Raw genomic sequence first — 19,129 nt, forward strand, 5'->3', positions numbered from 1 at the left:
CAAACATACACACAATATATAAACACGGTAAATACACACACTACATACTCAATATACTCACAAAACATACTCACAATACATACACACAATATATAGACACTGTACATACACACATTATATACTCAATATATACACACAGTACAAACACACAACAGATACTCAATATATACTCACAAAACATACACACAATACATACAAACAATATATAAACACTACACACACACCATACATACTCACAGCACGAACTCAATATATGCACACAATACATGCTCAATACATACACACAGTATATACACACAATACATACACATAATATATACTTACAAAACATACACACAATACAGACTCCCAATACATGCACACAGTATATATACACACACTACATACTTACGATGCATACAAACAATACATACTCACAATACATACACACAACATTCGTGATCTTAGTCCATGTATCTAACTTAACTACGAGCTACTTCTAGAATGGCACCTAACGTGGTTGCTATGCAACGCAAGTTTATCACAATGGCTCTAACGTTGCGTTTAATTACCGTCTGTAAATCGTAATGTGACAATTCTAGCGGGAAAAACGTTCAAGTTAGCGTCAGAGCAAAGTGGGATAGCTCCAGACAGGTCATTAAACTGTTAGTGAGAGTAGTTACAATAAGATCACACCCAAGTCAATCGCGTTCTGTTAGTGTGGTTTTATTTGGCATCGAACAGATAACAGAACAAGTGGCTAATTCAAACTGTTACGAGTAGATATGAAAAAACAAAATAACTGTGACCCTGTAGACGCAAACACAGTCATAACAGTTTTTGATGAATACTTCAGGCTGTCAAAATGAGTCACCTTATCTTAAAACAATGGACTTTCTTGGGGTATTTTAAACCTACCAGTTATATCATTGTGGTGTATTAGCAGCAGCAATGTAGCAGAGTTCTTAAAATGGTCATACATGTGGTTAAAAACCATTAAAAAGTTGTGTGAAACTGAAATAACCAAAACAAAGTCTACATCTCAAGAGTCTCATGTGCATGAGCTCACAGAAAAACACGTCTGCTGTGTAGCTCTTGCCTGCCCCCTGTTGGTGAACATAAACACAAACACCTTTTTTCTTTTTATGAGTTGATTTTCTATTTATTACAATACAGTTCTAGTTTGTGGTACAGTATACAAAAAAAAAGCATTTAAAAAAAACATCTACATTGCATGTTCAAAAGAAGTGCACAAAATAAAAACAGACTTTCTAGGCTCTACAACAGTTGTCTCAAAAGTTTCAGTAAAAAAAGAAAGAGGTTTCGTAATAAATTAATATAAATTACATGAGTCAGGTAATTCATTTAAGGCACATCTCACATCCCAAAGATGTACCTCGCACAAACAATATGGCAACTCCGTAAGGACAAAAAACAAGCTTATTTTCCAGCTTAAAAGGAAGCAGCATCTCTCCTTTTAATAAGAATAATAGAACAAGTTCAGCATTTAACTACCCTGCCGCAGAAAAGTTTATATATTAAGCAACTTTACAGAGCATCGCCTGTCAATTCATGAAGTTTGGAATTGGTTACAATAATGCAAATAAAGGAATAAGATTTTAAAAAATCAACCGTTTTCAATGCACTATTAATTTGAGACAGTAAGCATACCATGGCTAAAACTGTGCAATCTGAGAAACATTAAAACAGGAAATAAACAGAGACAATTATGAATAATGGTTAGGAAAATGTAAAGTTATTGCTGAAATACTTGATGCTTTTTACAAGTTAATTTGGTTGAATAAGGATCCACCACTTCACACTTCTACAGCAAAAGTGACAGAAAGCCCAGAGAAATTCTCACATTCATAATGTCTGCATAGTTTGAACTTTTTCTGAGAAATCACAGCGCTGATAATCTCACATTTTCTTTGACAGCATTCGCTTTACAAAATGTTAAGCCATAAAACAGATCATGTGATTCCTGTAAGTTCTATTTCTGACCCTTGCATGCCGTTAGTGAACAAATACAGAATATTAGAAGGAATATTGCAGCCCACTGATGCTGCAATCGAGTTTTCACATTTTTCTGCAGAGCATAGGCTACAGCTTTGCATGCCTTTAGTGAAATGTGCCTGAGATAACGAGACATGAAAATGTGATTTAAAAGCTTCGCTAAATTAGCGTAAAAATAGGTTTTCAGCGCCGTTCCGACACTCAAACTGTTTCTTTACAGAAGTAGTGGTTTGAAAAAGGGCTTAGATTTAACAAGAGCCAAAACACTGCATTTACAAAATCCATTTAAAAAAATCATTTGCTTTACAAAATGCAGTCATTTCATTGTAGGCTGTACAAAAGAAATAAATACATTGCTTTAGTCATTCCAGGAAGGCCAAGGAATGTACTGCATGCATGATCTAACCACATCAGTCCGAGTCAATGTGAACCCACTGCTGAACAGATTACAAGGTGTTTCAAACTCATGGCATGCTTAAGATGTGAAAACTTCAGAAATTATTTGTTCTCATCTATACACATTAAATCGCTATTCAGAGGACAGTTGTACTAATGATCCCTGGTGTCACCAACAGCCCTCTGTGTACTAGAAATCCTACAGACTCACACACATGGAGCAAAACACAAAGGACAAAACATTGCAAGCAACTTGTTGAAGAGCCACTCCAACACACACAAAACAGCTGGTATTAGAAAGAGCTGGTGTCTCCCACATGCACACTTACAATTTGACAAATTATGAATACGGAACAGTCTTGATATGTATAAAAAAAAAGAAAAGAGACCAGATTATTTGATCACACAATCCGAAAACAAAACAACAAAAAAAACAATTCAGAATCATAAACGGAGCCTCAACAAAATGTGTTGCATCATTCTATAAATAACACTAATGCCCATGAGAAGATTTTTTTTTTACTTTTTGCATTTTATATAAAAAAAGAAATTTAACTCTATACAAAAGTTTAAAAAAATACCCATATTAAAAAGGAATATTACGTAGAAAAGAAATATCTAACAAACTGATCTAACAGGGGGAGTGGGGGTTAGAGGTCTGCCACTGGAGACAAATCCAGGTGGATGCCGTGGACAACCCTATTGGAGGATTTTCAACAAAGGCAATCACCAGGTTTCTTTCACGTCTTCTGGGAGCTGTGGAGGAAGTGGGTCTGGAAGGTGTGTGGACACTGGTGTGGGGGCCAGAGTCTTCTGTTTTGTGGAACTGCAGCAGGGCTTAAAGAGTCGAGGATCAATGATCACCTCTCCAAACCGCCCCTTGTAGACAATCCCACAGCACACTTTTTGCCTAACAGGGGTTAAAGATAAAAGAAAACACTTTGAGTAATCAATCTTTAAAAACAAAACAAAAAAACAGTCAATCAGTAATATTTTTTTCCTGATAATTAAAGCTATAGTTTACCTCTTCCAGTAGGATCGGTCCAGGAAAGAGAAGGTGGAGGGAGCTGGGCGTCTTTGTTTGGACTCGATGTCTGAACCATCATCTGACAGGTTGCTGTAACTCGGGGACTGGGCAGGAGACGCACTGGAGGTGGTGCTGTGGGCATCAGAGTCTGCTTGGAAACAAAAGACAAACGCTTAAAACAAAGTCGGAAGATGGATTTGACAAACCATTTCAACAATCAATTTATTGTCTTAGTCATTTCAGAATTCACATCTTTCCAAATTTGTCATTAAATATTATGAGTATATTTTATAAATTTTTAGCCATTTTCTATTTCATAGAACCAACTATTGAACTTGTTGCCCAACAGCTCAAAAACCAAAAAGTGTCCTGTTTTGTGTCATAGTAGAAAATAATTAAGTCACATCTCGGAAATCTGTTTTTTTTGCCATGTTTTTCCATAAAAAAAACAGTCTATTATTAAAATTAATGCCAATTACTTTTCTGAAAAATGACCATTTAACTCAAACCCTGGTATTATGCAGTTACAGAGATTGTTCCCTAACTCAAAGAACCACCAGATGCTGTATCAGAGTCATTTTTAATCAGCTCTAGACACTGGGAAGAAAACCGACACTGTGACCTACATATTTTAAATCAACACACATTGCTTGTATCACTAATTTCAAGTCAGTGAATAAAACACATTTCTCAACATATGTGGGGATATTAGTAAATATTTTAAAACAACTTACTTTGTCTCTTTAACTTGTGGAGCTTCTTTAGCTTGCTTTTCTTCTTCCCGTCACTGTTCTTGATCTTCTTGGGTTTGGTCATCTTAAAGCCTGGCCCAGCTCTGGCATCCACCACCTGAGTCAGGTCAGAAGAAAACATCCAAGTCAACTTACAATTCAAGATCAGGGAGAGAGAAAAAAACCAGACTCTCAGCACTGTCACTTACATGGTTCCAGTTCTTCTTAGAACCATGAGGCAGCTTCTTCCAGCGCTTCACCAGTAACACACAGGCATTGCAGATGTCCCCGACACGATCCTCTGACAGCCTGGACAAGTAAATAAAACCAAACAGCTTCAGTTTGTGATCCGAAATATGCAAAAACACACATCATCGTCACACAAAAGCACTTTATGAATGAATGAGTGTCTTTACCCAAAGCAGAGCCTGAACGTCTCTTCATATCGGCTGCTGTCTGTGAAGCGGGAACTGGAGGACTTGGTCTTGCAGATGCAACAGCCGTCGTTACTCCGGTAGATCTTTGACTTGTGGAAGCCAAACATAGTCTGTTTGTGGGGCCGTGTTCAGGCAAAAACCTGCAAACGAAAAAACAAAGCTCGGTAATCGTGCCCGTGTTCGTTATAAACACCGTGTGTCGGTCTGCAGACAGCTGGCATTTCTACTACTGAGAAGGGGGCGGTCCCTACACGAGCGCGGCCACACACACACACACACACACACGATCACAAGTCATTCATAACGCATAATAAACTTCAACATGTTATATGTAAAGAATAATTTAGCTGATAAAGCAACGCATACACAACGATCAACAACCGAACACAACGAAATTTAAGAGCAAATAACGTCCAAGAATGTCAGGAATTTAAAGCCCGGTCGTTGGAACATCAAAGGACGAAATAACCGACATAACGCGAAAATGATAAAACTCGGTTTGTCCTCGTGTTATTTAGTCGTGTCGTCGAAGAAACAGCTTTACGAAAAGCTACGTCAAAATTAAAGTCCCAAACTTCCACACACTCCGTCCGGTCAACGTGCGGTGATTCACAGACACGTTACACCCACAACACAACGTTACGTTTTACTATCGTTCACTGTCGTCGACGCTACTGCGCGGAACGTGGCTCGGTGCGTTAGAAACGTTACTAATGAGTGAGGCTCAGCGATCGTTGATGCAACGGCCGTTATGTGTCGCGTTAGTCGTGGATCGGTCTGCGGCGGAAAGTCCGAACAAAAAGCGGCAGCGGCGGCGGTGCTCTCTGAAGTAAAACAAAAAGCTACCGGGCTACTCGCTCAAATAAGAGTAAAACACGTGTCCAAACAACGCACCACCGTGGACTCGACACAGCGCGTGCGTGTTGTCGGTAAAACGCGAAAAGTTGCGTCGAACCCGTCGTCGCCTTTCAAGTCAAACTTTAACCCGCTAGAGCGCCAAACGCGGCTCATTGTTGTTAGCCGTTAGCATGCTAGCTAGCCGATGCTGCTACCTCCGCCACGCCACGCTCTCGCTCACTTCCACGTTATCCCCATTGTCGGTTATTCTTCGCACGCTCGGCTCGTCGCACGCGGCCACGCACACGGCAAGCTACGGCTACAACGCACACTCACGCGTCTCTCCCGCAAGCAGCAAACCGGCGGAATCTCACCTATGTAATTTCCTTACGAGAGAAATAAGAGCGCACTTACTGGAGAGAAACTTTGAATCTTCGCCGTGTCCTCGTCTCGCACTGCGCATGCTCTTACTACCGCTGCATACAGCTGGGCATTAGCATGTCGTTAGCATAAAGAGCCGTAATGAAAGGACTACGCGCACTCTGACCATATAAGGAGTGCAGCCGTTCAGTTTGAACCTGGAGCCAACCAATTGCAGCCGTCCTCGCGAGCCCCTCGGCGGCAGTGGATGCCGGGAGGTGTAGTTGAACGAGCGGGAGAGCTCCGCTTATTCCCGGTTGTTAACCTCTTCCTGTTAAACTCAAAGTCCCACAAACCACCGGGCCCGACGCTTTCAAGAAAAAACAGCCCTCTGAAATGGCGCGAAAGCGTTTGTTTACATGTTCTCAGCTGAGAAAGCGCAACAGAAGAGTTTGAATGATCACAAAGAAACTACTACGGACCAGATTACTAGATTACTGTAATGCTGTGACTCGTTTCACAGTGATTGTAGTTGTTAGATAGATATATAGATAGATAGAGAACTGTACATACTCACTAAGTAAATGCCGCTCAGTAAAGTACTAAATATAATAGAACAAAGAACTAGCCTATAAACAGCAGACTAAATGCAAGAGATGAGAAACAAGTGAATGAATAAGAGACAAGTGTGGATAGTTGCAGTAGTTGTTCGCATTTAAAGACAATGTAATGAGGTAGATAGGAGTATGACAAAATAAATAAAATATGAATACAAGATGTGCAAATTCAGTTATTGCAGGAGTAAGCAGAGAGTTTTGGTGTGGAAAGAAATGTGGCTCAGGGTTGAGATGAGGAATTAGTTGAAATTTTTAATATTTTTGGAAATAAATACAAACTACCAGTTTAAATAAGGATGAAGTGGAGAGAAAAGTGGACGACAACAATTTATTCAATTTGGGATGTAGCTAACAATTATCATTTAAATTGGGCAACAACCACTTTAGACTAACTCGGGACTGCAACTAACAATTGGGATTATATATATATATATATACTTTAAATATATTAAAACTTAATAGAAATAGTAAATACAAAGTGGAAAGAAAACTGGACGACCAGTTTAGTATGCAGTTAAGTATTATCTATTATATTTAATTGTAAGAAAATCTCTATCACTATTACTGAAGCAAATTTGACTGATTTTAGTATTTTTTTCTCGAGTCTAGACATCAAAGGTTTTCTGTTTACTATCACTGAAGATTAATAAAATACTCACATTTAAGAATCTGAGAATATTGAACTTTTAAAGTGATCTGAATATTTTCAGCTGAGGAATCACATTCACCAGATAATGAACTGTAATATAATAAAAACAAGTCATTATAACGCATTACAGATGCTTTATTCTTAATATATTTTTACACTGTACACTGTTGCTCACTTAGTAAACACTACATTACACAGCTATGTCAATAAATGTACAACCGTATTGGAAAAACAAAAATATATATCTCCCAAGATGCTCATGTGTGGGTTGTACACAGACGAGTACAACACAGTCGTTCCAGACATTGTTGGCACAGAAAAGAAGTCCTTCACATATCAAATCTCTTTTTCTGCACAGTAAAGTTCGATGGATGTAACGGAGGCGGGCCCGGTTCTACCTCAACACACCAGAACATGGAGTTTGAGGGGGTTGACTTTTCTCTTCTGGATATTGCATAGCAAGAAACCATGATATAACAAAATCTGAAGGGAAGCAGGAGATCAGCCTGCAGAGGCCGTCACGCTGTGTGCAGGGAAGAGGGCAGATGTAGTGTAAGGGCTGGCTGGGGGAGGGCTGGCTGGAGGTACTTATACAGAGGCGGTCACTGTGATCAACTTTGCACAGAAAGCTGGGTAAAGCATCACTTGGAGGATGTGTGTCTGGAACACAAACCAAAGACTTGGGCTTTTTTCCTTTATCCAACTGAATATCAATGTCCATCACTGGAAACAGGCTTAAATCACAAAGTCTTATCATGCAAGAAGGAACATTTTCTCTGAAGGTAATTCATGTAAAAGATTTGCATACTCGTACATTTCTCAGGGAAAGGCTCAAATGTAATGGCCTGGTTATTCCTATGTAGGTGAATCATCGTCCACTCTACAAACCTCCCTGTCACGCATACTTATAAAGCATACTTCTATATCATTTGCTTTAAGCTCTGCATTATGACATTGGAATCTGAGTTGACGACAGAGCAAGCAACTTGACTGGTTTAACAAAATAATACTGTTTTTCTCTGAAAATATATTAACAGTTTTGATCCTCGCTATCCCTTAAATATAGCCATTGTCAGCAGTTCACGATAACAATGAAAATATTTAGCTTTCAATAAAACGTTTTAGCACAAGTAGGTCATCGTTGATAATGTGAAAATCATGATTCATAATAGAAAACATATTTTTAACATCTAATGGCAACATCGTCAAGGATAAAAATAACAAGGTATCTTGAAAGGCTCATTGCACTTGATATATGGCAAATGTAACAGTAGCTTTAATATAAGCCAGAAAACGTCCTTTGTTCAAGTCAGGTTCTGCATATAAAAGGTTCTGTTATTCTTTTTCAGTGGTCCCCAGTGATCTTCCTGCTCCGGTGCATCTAGTGGGATGGTTGGTTTGGTTTAGATACCAACGCCTTTGACGAGCGAAGCCTCCAGAGTGATGTTGAACTCCTGCAGCGTCTGCAGGACTCGGATCAGAGAGTTCACCAACGAGCGATCCTTGATCAGTGCCATGTCCTCGTACATCTGAGCAGTGATGGGACATTCTACGAGCAGAGCGATCCAGTGATGCAGCAGATGGTCCCTACGAGAAGCAGGACACAGACGCAAGGAGTCAAACGAGCAGCTTGAAAGAATGTATGTAACCGTCGCTTTTTTCCCCACTTAGAAAAACCTAAAACCATGGCAGTGGAAAAACTAGTTTTAGAGACAACCCCCTTTATAATTTGGATAAAAATCTCTATCGATAAATTGCCATTTTCTCTCTGCAATACTATTGTGAAAATGAGGAGACATATACAAAAAAGCTGAAGCAGTGAAACAAAAACAAAAAGACGATCATTATTCACTCAATACAAACACACAAACCTTTCTACAGACAAACTAAAGGAAATCATTAAAACATCTGATACATGAAGAATCCTCTGAGGAGAGATCATTTTCACTTGACTCTTGTTGTCGGGATGAGGGGTCGGACACAGCAGCCCCACTGTTTCAGTTGTTATCCAAGTGCATTCTAGCAGGGAGATTTGTGGCATCACCACAAGATCACTACAAATTTCACACAATCTACTTTGAACACTGGACTTCCTCAATGAATTTTAACAGCGTTCACTATATGTAAACATGGTGAGAATGGGGCGAGCGAGTGCAGCCTGCCTACCTTGCACCCAGACACACAAGCATCTGGAACTTCCCGTCCTTGCCGATGTTTCTGGATGTGTTGTTGATGGCGCGCATGAAGCGGCAGAAGTGGTGAACTCTGCTTTGCCAGTTTTCATCTGGAGTCGCCTCCCGCTGCTCCGCACTTTCAAAGTACACTTGGGCCTTTTCTGTTAAAATAGAATATAATTGATTAGAATTATAATTTGAGAATTTTTAGGACTTCATTGTTGATGAGGGGGGACAGTAAAGGGGGTTGCGAGACATGGAGTAAATGGTAGGACTGGCTGGGAGACTTAATCAGGGAGAAATGATATTAAGTCTTTACCCAAGAAGTCCCAGATGAAGACATTCTTAAAGAGTCGGGGTGATTTGAAACCGTGTTGGAAAACCTGGTCCAGAGCCCAGACGAGGCCGTACTCCCCACAGAGGAGGAGGGTCAGACTGCCTCTCTGCGAAGCGCAAAAACAACAAGAAAACTCATAACGTTAGAGAAAGTAAGGATGCTGAAGAATATAACAGAGCACTTTTCCATTACAGTTCTTAAGGTCTTTAGGTCAAACTATTTCATTTAAACACCAAACAAACTGCTACACATGCAGGAAGAAAAGGGTGAAGGTGCACTGGAGATTAAAAAACGTATGGTTGAGGCATGAGGACGTATGAAATAACAGATATATTATTCATAATGTAATACATTGACACACTATAAAACACACAGAAACAACAGAATACAAAGTGGAATTTAAATCTTATGGACATTTGTTATTTTCAGCGGCCATTGTTCTGTCAAGAGGTGGAGCGAGAGTGAGGGGGGTTTCCCTGAAATAATCCCTTGTGCTGAAAATACACAGTGATTGATATTTGAAACCTGTTATTCACAGGCAAGTTACAAGACACTAAAACACTTCAATAGGAATCTCCTCCTCCTGAATTCCAATTATTTCTCCAACTGCTTTAATAAATAATAATTAACATGGATGGTGCCACTAGAACTGGAAAAATAACAGACATCATACTCTATAATGCCCGTGCCTAAAAAACAGTAAGAAGTCTCCTTTAATAGGTTTAACAATGTGAATGATACCACGTAGGGCACAGCTACTGAGTGGCTTGTGGACCACCAGAGCAGAAAGCTGCTGTTCTTAATACGTGATGAATAATAGAGGTACAGGCTGAGGCTTGTCTGGACTGTCGTCGCTCACCTCCTTCTCCGGCTTGTGGAAGTGCTTCACGATCCCATTGATGGCCTCTCCCACTCCCTCCTGGATCTGACCTGTGTTTAACTCTGGGTGAGAAGAAAGAGGCAAAGAAAAAAGGCTGTAGGACAATACGAGCAGACTCACAGAGAAATAAATACCATCCAGGTTTGATCCCCTTGGGAATTGTATTTTCACATCTACATATTTTAATTTTTAGTAGTGAAGGTATCAAGAACAAAACTTCAGGTCGCAAACCCATACTCACAAAGCTCTGTTCTGAACCCGATCTGTTACCAGTAATTATCTCCAAGTCAAATCCAGACCGGTTAAAATATGACCTGTGTCGTGACCATGACTAAATAAACACGCTACGTACACAGTAACTCGCATCAAAAGGGTCATGGTGCCCTTGTCCGCCCGTCTTGGAAAATCATCTGTGAATTGTTGCAGCACCAACTCTCCTGCAGATGTGTTTCCTCAGCAACGACGTGCCATTAGGTTACCAACAACTAATTTGGGCACTTTTTACAAGCATCAAAGCCACTGACACATATTCCGACTATTTCAGTCTTTATGTGGTTGATTTTGATGTTCTAGCCAGTTCCTTGTCAGTTCATAGTATTTTTTACCCATGCCTGTGTTTATATAAATATATTTTTTACCCGTGCAGGACTCTACTCCAAGTATTCAAATTGAGGCTAAAATAAGGAACATTTTTATTTCTGAGTCAGCACAGATGACATGTGCAGTAACTTACTTGGTTTGCTGTTCGGTGAGATGGTCACAAACCTCCTCATCATCCCCGGGGACTGCTGCATTGGGGGTGTGCGGCACATCCTCTCATCGTTCTCTGAGCTGGGGGTCATCAGCTCTCCCACCAGGATCCTCTCCAGACTGCCGTCATCCACGCCTTTCCCCAACCAGCGGCCACACGGGAACCTGTCCGACAAACACAGCCAGTTCAACTTTTGAGAACTGCCTCGTCAAAACAACGTCAGGGGCCTTTTCCTCGGAAGGCGTGCTTACTTGTAGGTGTGCCCCGTGATTTCATTGCGGATCACGACGCATTCCACGAGCCACTTTGCGTAGAGTCCCGTGTTATCGTGGCCCATCTGGACTGTGGTGAGTTTGCCCAGGTTTTGGCACTGAGAGAGAGAGAGCGAGGGAGAGAAGCATGTTGGTGTCAAATGCCAAAAAATGTAATTCAAAACACGAGACAACAGCTCATATTGTTCAAGGTTAATTCCAGTTTTATTATTACCTCCACCAAGGGGGTTTGTTGATTGGTTGGTTTGATTGTTTGTTTCTCAGCAGGATTACACAAAAACTCAGAGCACATTACATTTTGGACCAGATCTGGACATAAGGATGGATCCAGGAATTTTTTATTTCATTATAGGGTGTTTTTTTTTTAACTTTATTACCAATTTCTCTGTGAATAATTCATGGGTTTCAATGAAAAATTCAAAATGGAAATCTTGATCTAACAAATTTAAATGTGGTTTCAAAGGGGAGGTAGGATGTTTTAGTCGCTGTACAATAATAAATATGGCTACAAACCTATAACTGCAGCCAATGTGTAGCTGAGACCATGTGGATTCAATGGGGGAGTTTATATGTATATTCAATAGTTTTAGAACTATGTCCAAATGAATATGACAGATGTATTGTGGAATTTAAGGGGACGGTTGGGTCTTGAAGGAGACATGAGAGAGCCAATCAAGTCCAATTTCTAAGATCGACTTTGACCTACAAGGGTTGATTGATACATTTGTGCCTTGAGTTGAGAAGGAGATGAGTTCTACGGTTTTTCATTTCATGCATGAACGTTTAACTCTTTAAGTGCTTGTGCAGAAAGTTTGAAGTTAATACATTTTGTGCTAATTCACCCAAGGAGGTAAACAAGGACATGGTGGAGACACCGCTGCCGATTTCAATCCACACCAACCTCAAAAGTAATCTCCTGAGTATTTCTGGGGACCTGCAGGACTCCGGTCTCTGCCAGCTCACCGGAGACGCACACCCAGGGGTTGGCGGTGAACATAGAGCCGCTCAGCTTCTTACTGGGAACAACCACCACATGGTATGGGATCACTGGGACACAGAGAGGAGAGAAATATCACATTAGATACAAAAACAAATACAATAAGAGCCCAAACACTACAAACAGGTTGTTTTCTGGCCGTGTTGTCAGGACTCACTGATGGTTGTGAAGACGTTGGTGAAACAGAAGTAGTCCACGGCATTAAAGGACAGCAGGTGGTAAAGAAACTGCTCCTTCTCATCATCACAGCGGAGGAAGGCGTAGCGCTTGTACAGTTTTCTAAAAAAAAGAAGAAAAGGTTTGTTGAAAATAGACGTTAATGCTTCTGCCCACAACGTTAAATGATCTGTACCATTTTCAATATTTCAAATCTTTGATGGCATATTCATTTTGTGGCAAATGAATAACATAGTGTGTTTGCTTTGATGTAAAGTAGAACAATCGGCAACGTGAGGTCACAAAGGCAGACAGAAATCCTTCTGACCTAGTTCACCGCTCAGATATCAATTATGAAGAGGGAAGAGGTGTGAATTATTTATGCGGCGGTGGACTGCAGTGTGATGCTTTGCAATTTCAAGAGAGCTAATGTATAATAAATGGGTCGATCACACGTCACCTTCATTTCATATGCGACAGACATTCCTCCACAAACACAAAAAGAGGGTGAGGATGAGAAAAAGTAGGAAATGTGATCTTCAATATGTCCTAGTGAGACTCACTGTTGTATTCAACTAGTACAGGACTATGTCAGTGTGAGCGACAGCGGAGTTGAGGTTCAGCAGTGTGGTGTTTTGCTCACTTTGTAAGCTCGTGGTCGGACAGCAGCTGCTTCAGGTGCCTGGAGAGCAGCTTCTTCTCCATCGAGAGGCGAACCCACGCTCTGGCCTTGCCCACATCCGTCTTGATCTCACTTAGTTTCTGAATGTGTCTGAAAAAAAAGTAAACGACAGCTCGAGAGGTCAACAGAGGTCTGGAGCTCATACACAACCACAAAAGCTTTGTTCCTATTTTCGTTAGGTGAAAGATTCTTCAGAGATAAAATACTAAATATGCTTTGATTATCGTTACGTCACTTGAATGTTTGGCCTTGACGATGCAGAGTGATGTTCATGCCGAGTTAAACACTTTCTCATTCATACCAACAAAAAATATTTTGCTAAATCATAACTTAAATTTGAGAACAACTTCACAACGAGTTATTTCAATTTTAGTGGGAAAAAAGAACAAATCGTCACAAATGATTATTTCATCCATCCAGTGTCTATGCTGTGTATCCTGTAAGGGTAATGGGAGGAAGATGGAGCCAATCCCAGTTTGGGCAAGTGGCGGCGGCGTACACCCTGGACAGGTCGCCAGCGCATCACAAGGCAAACAACAATACCCGCTCTCATTCACACGAACAATTCAAATTCTAGCAATTGACTTAACCCCACTCTCCATTTTTTTAATCATATCCATATTGTACTCTTTTATACTATATATATATGCCCATATACTTGTATCAGTCTATATATGCATATACAGTATATTTATATATTTACTTCCATGTCTCCCTATACATATGCACAAATATCAATCATCCTTTGCCACTGCACATTACAAGTGTGATTCTATACCTATAATATTCTGTCTGTAGTGAAAGGTGCATATTATGTACATATTTTCTGTATTTTCATTTAGTACATTTTTATTATTATTATTATTTATGTTATTCTATTTCCTATTTTATTCTATTTTATACTTTCACATGTTGTCATGTTCAAAGTAAATTCCCCTGCCGTGGGATCAATAAAGTTTAGTAAAGTTAAAGTTCTCATTTAACAAATTTATAATATATTTAGTTTCCATAGTTGAAAGATGAAGATTAATACTTAAAATACCATATTTTATTTTAGGGAAAAACAGGGATACACTTGTTTTTCAAGACATCTTGAATTATACCTGTGCGTAAGAGTAACTGTATTCGTATTAGTATTTAATGAATCTTCATAATTTTACTGCGTCTGTCTCTCTCCTGCAATATTCAGCCCGAGTCACTGGTACAGCATGTACATGCATGTCTCTGTCTGCCTCTCAGACTCTCAGAGTGTGCACGTCGGTCCCATGCCATCGCTCCGAGCCACTATCATGCCTCCGATGTCCAGACACATTCCCTTCCACTCCACCTGTGTCATCAGCTCGTCTGCTAAGAGCTCTTCATGCCTCCTCCTCCACCTTCCAACCCCCTCTCTGTCTCCCCCCTCTACACTCTAACCACGTAACCTAGTTTCCTCTGCTTGTTATCGCCATGACAACAGAGGAAAACATCTGCACTATTACCATAATCTCTTATGTAGAAAACTCTGTGTAACACAGATATGAGACCATAACCTTTAATAAGCTAAAACAAAAACAATTTTTTTTTTTCCTATTAAATATTGTCTGCCTGAATATAATTAATTATTAAAACTCATTACGTGAGGGAAGTGGTTGCTTCTGTTTACGATCATGGCGTCAGACGTGCACACGAGTGTGGAGGAGGGTCTGTCTACCGGCAGAGCAGAGCTGTGTGTTTGTGCCCTAAGTTGACCCCCTCCTCTCTTCTCAGTCAGTCTAGGGGGGGGTCTGGTAATTAGGCTGGAAGTAACGTGCTGTTACACAGATTCGCTCTGAGCTGTCTTCACGCACCACAAGCCTCGATTTCTCTTCTCTGGTTGGGTAGGGTGGATAACACGACGAGAGCAAAGGCAGGTGAGCCACAACAGCTCTCAGGGCCATGGAACGGAGTAGTTTTAGAGTTTTATAAACAGTACAACAGAGTCAAAAAAATGGGGCACCAAATTGGCCTTGGGGTCTGGGGCGGTGGTTGTGTGATTGGGCAGTTCCTTGTTTATGTCAGGCTGAGGATTTATGTTGCATGCCACCATCTACGGTCACATATCTCAACATCTACGATCTAATAAATACAAAAATCTTAAAGAGGGTCAGAGCTTTTTATATATTTATATTTATATATATTTATATATATATATATATATATATATATATTTATATATATATTTGTATGAGTATGTGAATGTCTCTGTGCATGTATATATATATATATATATATATATATATATATGAGTATATTTGTGTAATGTATGTGTACATTTAAAAAAAAAAAATCGTATTTTGTTTTATTCTAAGTATTTCGTCTCATTTTACTGCTTTACCCTTGCACTCTGCAAAGCACATTGTAATTTGTGATTTTGATAAATGCTATATAAATATAATTTACAAATAATGTATTATTAGAAAGTAGTAGTTTTCAATACAGAAGTTGGCCAAAGATCCATATATAATAAAAATAAATCCACTAATTTCAGCAGAATCACCTATTTAGTTGAATAACTAACATGAGAGTTATAATGTTGAGTTTAACTGTGGTCTCTACTATTGTATGAAATTACCTGTTTGTTTATTGTAGGTGGTCTTGAATATTTGCTACTAAAATAATGTTGAATGAACAATGTTAATGAGAGGCTGCATTACTTTTAAAACTTCTCAGGTAGGATTTTAATAGTTAATGTTGAGCTGTTATTCATCAGATTTTGATATTTACTTCATCATTAAAGTTATTCATCAACTAAATGTACAGAAAAACAGTTATAAAGGGAAAAAACAGGAAGGTCAGTAGGGATTGTTTGACAGTTTACCACAGGAGGGCAGTCTTAGTCTTACTCACTTTCCTCCAATAGTGACCAGCAGCAGATGCATTTAAAAATAACTATTGGTTTATTCACTTAAACTGAGAGACCTCATCCATTCATTTTCTAATTGAGATGCACATTAGTTCACATCTAAATCCTCCTCAGTCATCCTCACCTCATGTCCTGGATCAGAGAGACTTTCAGAGGTGGCATGGCTGATCCTACATCAACAGATTTGCGTCTCTCCGTGTCATGAATGAAACCTGGTGTGGGGGAAAAAGGGATGTAAAGCAATTCCTATGTGTAATGCAATGAGAGTCAGTGATTCATTTTGTTCATGAAGTGAAGTGATTTCTCTACCTGGAGGTCCCAAACCACCGGGAGTGGCATTGTTCTTCTCTTTGCTCTCCTGGTAGTGCAGGAGGTGGGACCACAGGGCTGATTTACCCTGAAAGAGAGAGAAAACATATTGTAGCATCATCACTTGTTCTGAGGGACCTTTACATCCACTAGCTGTGAGAACTGATCAGGTGCATGGACACTGCAGAGATCCCTCTGTCCTGACCTGTTTAACCTGCAGCCCGTGGCTCCAGATTCTCTCCAGCAGGTCACAGAGGCTCGCGATCAGAGTATTCTCCTCAACGCCGGTGATGCTGACCTCTCCGTGACCCAGCTCCACGGCCTCCCGACCCATCTTCTCCACCAGCATACGCTTGGTCTGCAGATTAATAAACATTATTTTTGCGTTATTTTATTTCACGCTCTGTTTGCTAGCCTCCATCTAGTCACAATACGATTTTTGTGCAGTAGGAAACACAAGTAACAAGACTAATAAAAATACAAAGCCTTTATTTGGTTTTTGCTATTTATTATTAGTGAACACTTAAAAGTAACTGTTTACTAATAAACACAGGTAAACATATGAAACCTGTGCTGGTTTGGGTCTGTGTGTCTTGGTTGAAACAGTTAAGAAAGTGTGGACAATGGTTAAAAAAGCTCATGTCCACACAGGACTTCAACAAAACCTGGCATTTATTTAACCTAAACAAGAAAAAGGAGGAGCTCACTGGAATGCTACTCAACTAACGTGAGGAAAACACAGGCTGATGACGTTGCTCTTCTCATAACTAGGCGACACATTATGTTTCAAAGGCACATTTCACAATTTCAGATAGTACAAAGCCCAAATCATATTGATTCTCTGTGAACTTTATACAGTGCTTTATACAATCTCACTGCTAAAATCTTAACAGATGTGTAGAAACAGTGGTTCACTGTAATCAACTAAAACATGTGACACAGCATCAACCACATCGCAGAAATAGTCAAACCTTGTTCCTGCACTCCTTCAGCAACCCTTCTACAAACTTCCAGTTGGTCTGAGCGATGACGGAAGGCGACAGGTTGGACAGTTTGGGCTGTCGGATGGTCGTGCCCAGGTTTCTGGCTTCCTGGATGTACTTCTGATAGAAGACAGAGATCGCAGTCAGCAATCAGGTCACAGAGAAACATATATGAAGGACTAAACAGCCTATTTCATTTCTTTAATTATTAAACCAGATCTTTGCTTTAATAATTATGCCAGACTTAAGTTTTCCGAACCAAATCGATCAAATTCAATGAGGGGTGAAACTAAATAAAATTATTAAAATGTTGTTAATCAAAAAAGAGACATGGATAATCAGATTAAAACTGAGCTGCTGGTGGTGAAGGAAGCACAGGGAGGTAAAAGCCACATGGTTGCACATCACATGTGGTCCGTGGACTACCAACACATACCAAGTCCACTGTCACTGACTTTAGACAGGGCCTGAAGGACTGTGAGAGCCAGTAGTAGTCAAGAAACAGCAGGAGCTGCAGCTCCGGAAACAAGCACTCTACATGCTGAGAGTGTATGAAGCGGGAGTGCAAAGAGACAGAGAAAAACAAAAAGAGACAGTGACCAAAAGTGTGATGGGGAGTGAGGGTGAAGTCAACTTAAAGTAAACAGAGAACACGTCATGCAAAATGAACAAAGAAAACAAAGCTCGGCCAATCAATGTGTTTAATTAAGAGCTGAGGCGAGAAAACACTGTGGGGACCTCTCACCTCTCTCTGGTCATTGTCTAAATAAAGGTGCTCAGCGTGCTGCTTCTGTCGATCCCTCCGCCTCCACTGGGCTGGAGCACTCCTCTTGGTCCACCTGTGACACAAAACATGACTCGGATCACCTTTAGCGTCAATTCTCTGAAAACAGCCGACAAAATCAAATTCGAGGGAAAGGCCTTGAAGGTTTATTTAAAATGAGAAATAAATGACATTGCAGATTTTGATGTGATATTAGTGTGAAATAATCACTTGTTGCAAGTGGGCCCAGTGGAGAGCACGGTAGACTGCAGCCGCGGGAAGAAGCCTTGCTCGTAGCGTCCCTGACCGATCTTCATGTCCAGCAGGTGGGGGTGGAGGGCAGTGTGATCGATCTTTGTCACTCTCATCTCGATGGCTTTCTCTGCGGATGAGAGGTGAGAGAAGGGACGGAAGTCGACGGTGAGATTACAGAATGAAGAAACAACTGGAACTACTCATCATGTTAGACTGGTAAGAGAAACAAGTTTAAGGATGATTATCAGAGAGTCAAATTCTGTTGTTGTTCTACCTTTTAAAATCTTGAATACTATAATATAATATGATATACTATATAGGGCTGGGCTATTGTGTCTTGAAATATCCTATGATAAGAAACCCAGTAAATGTCTCTCAACGTCATCTGAGTAAGACTCTCATGTTTTCTGTAGCCAATTGTGTTGAGAAACCAGATTAACTTCAATTAACTATCTCTAATTTCTTATTCAGTAACTTGTTGATGAAAGAAGAGAGAAAACTGAAAAATGCATTTTCTTCCAAACACCCACAGAACCAAGGGAAGTGAGAGAATAAAGGCCCAGAACACAAACAACCAGTTCAGAGTCGTCCATGAATGCAGCTTTAGACAGAGTCTTTCTGATGCCTCGTTACAACA

General features: G+C 40.1%; 2 protein-coding genes across 5 annotated transcripts in view; both read right to left on the reverse strand.

The window, feature by feature from the left end:
- Positions 1 to 1,461: 1,461 nt before the first annotated feature.
- sinhcafl (SIN3-HDAC complex associated factor, like) lies at positions 1,462 to 6,019 on the reverse strand. Of its 3 annotated transcripts, none has more exons than XM_034581249.1 (6): positions 5,838 to 6,019; positions 4,566 to 4,726; positions 4,359 to 4,458; positions 4,153 to 4,267; positions 3,416 to 3,569; positions 1,462 to 3,301 (listed from the first exon to the last, which is right to left on the reverse strand). In XM_034581249.1, exons 2-6 carry the CDS (start codon positions 4,691 to 4,693, stop codon positions 3,118 to 3,120), a joined length of 681 nt encoding a protein of 226 aa, XP_034437140.1. In that variant the 5' UTR covers positions 4,694 to 4,726; positions 5,838 to 6,019; the 3' UTR covers positions 1,462 to 3,117. The 3 variants fall into 3 exon arrangements, with proteins under 3 accessions (XP_034437140.1, XP_034437142.1, XP_034437141.1); XM_034581251.1 differs by having other exon boundaries at positions 3,416 to 3,566; positions 5,838 to 6,008; XM_034581250.1 differs by lacking the exon at positions 5,838 to 6,019 and having other exon boundaries at positions 4,566 to 5,738.
- Positions 6,020 to 7,160: 1,141 nt separating this feature from the next.
- The window catches only part of dennd5a (DENN/MADD domain containing 5A), a 32,904-nt gene continuing 20,935 nt past the window's right edge, over positions 7,161 to 19,129 (reverse strand). For both annotated transcript variants that reach the window (XM_034574774.1, XM_034574764.1), the window contains 15 exons: positions 18,469 to 18,619; positions 18,220 to 18,313; positions 17,463 to 17,594; positions 16,697 to 16,849; positions 16,492 to 16,579; positions 16,307 to 16,394; positions 13,260 to 13,388; positions 12,618 to 12,739; positions 12,365 to 12,510; positions 11,443 to 11,561; positions 11,174 to 11,355; positions 10,420 to 10,502; positions 9,543 to 9,666; positions 9,216 to 9,384; positions 7,161 to 8,636 (listed from right to left, as the gene is read on the reverse strand). In XM_034574774.1, coding sequence (XP_034430665.1) covers positions 8,453 to 8,636; positions 9,216 to 9,384; positions 9,543 to 9,666; positions 10,420 to 10,502; positions 11,174 to 11,355; positions 11,443 to 11,561; positions 12,365 to 12,510; positions 12,618 to 12,739; positions 13,260 to 13,388; positions 16,307 to 16,394; positions 16,492 to 16,579; positions 16,697 to 16,849; positions 17,463 to 17,594; positions 18,220 to 18,313; positions 18,469 to 18,619 — 1,964 coding nt within the window. In that variant the 3' untranslated portion in view covers positions 7,161 to 8,452. The remainder of the gene's footprint in view (positions 8,637 to 9,215; positions 9,385 to 9,542; positions 9,667 to 10,419; positions 10,503 to 11,173; positions 11,356 to 11,442; positions 11,562 to 12,364; positions 12,511 to 12,617; positions 12,740 to 13,259; positions 13,389 to 16,306; positions 16,395 to 16,491; positions 16,580 to 16,696; positions 16,850 to 17,462; positions 17,595 to 18,219; positions 18,314 to 18,468; positions 18,620 to 19,129) is intronic.

The sequence above is a fragment of the Hippoglossus hippoglossus genome, chromosome 3 (assembly GCF_009819705.1).
Source record: "Hippoglossus hippoglossus isolate fHipHip1 chromosome 3, fHipHip1.pri, whole genome shotgun sequence".
In the NCBI taxonomy this organism is placed as follows: domain Eukaryota; kingdom Metazoa; phylum Chordata; class Actinopteri; order Pleuronectiformes; family Pleuronectidae; genus Hippoglossus; species Hippoglossus hippoglossus.

What these genes read in the sequence shown, in the direction of transcription:
- sinhcafl (XM_034581249.1), bottom strand. Translation starts at nt 4,693, where the DNA reads ATGTTTGGCTTCCACAAGTCAAAGATCTACCGGAGTAACGACGGCTGT. An exon ending in CCACAAGTTAAAGAGACAAA is followed by an intron (nt 3,570 to 4,152) that starts GTAAGTTGTTTT and finishes TTTGTTTCCAAG; the next exon opens with CAGACTCTGATGCCCACAGC. An exon ending in GACCGATCCTACTGGAAGAG is followed by an intron (nt 3,302 to 3,415) that starts GTAAACTATAGC and finishes AACCCCTGTTAG; the next exon opens with GCAAAAAGTGTGCTGTGGGA.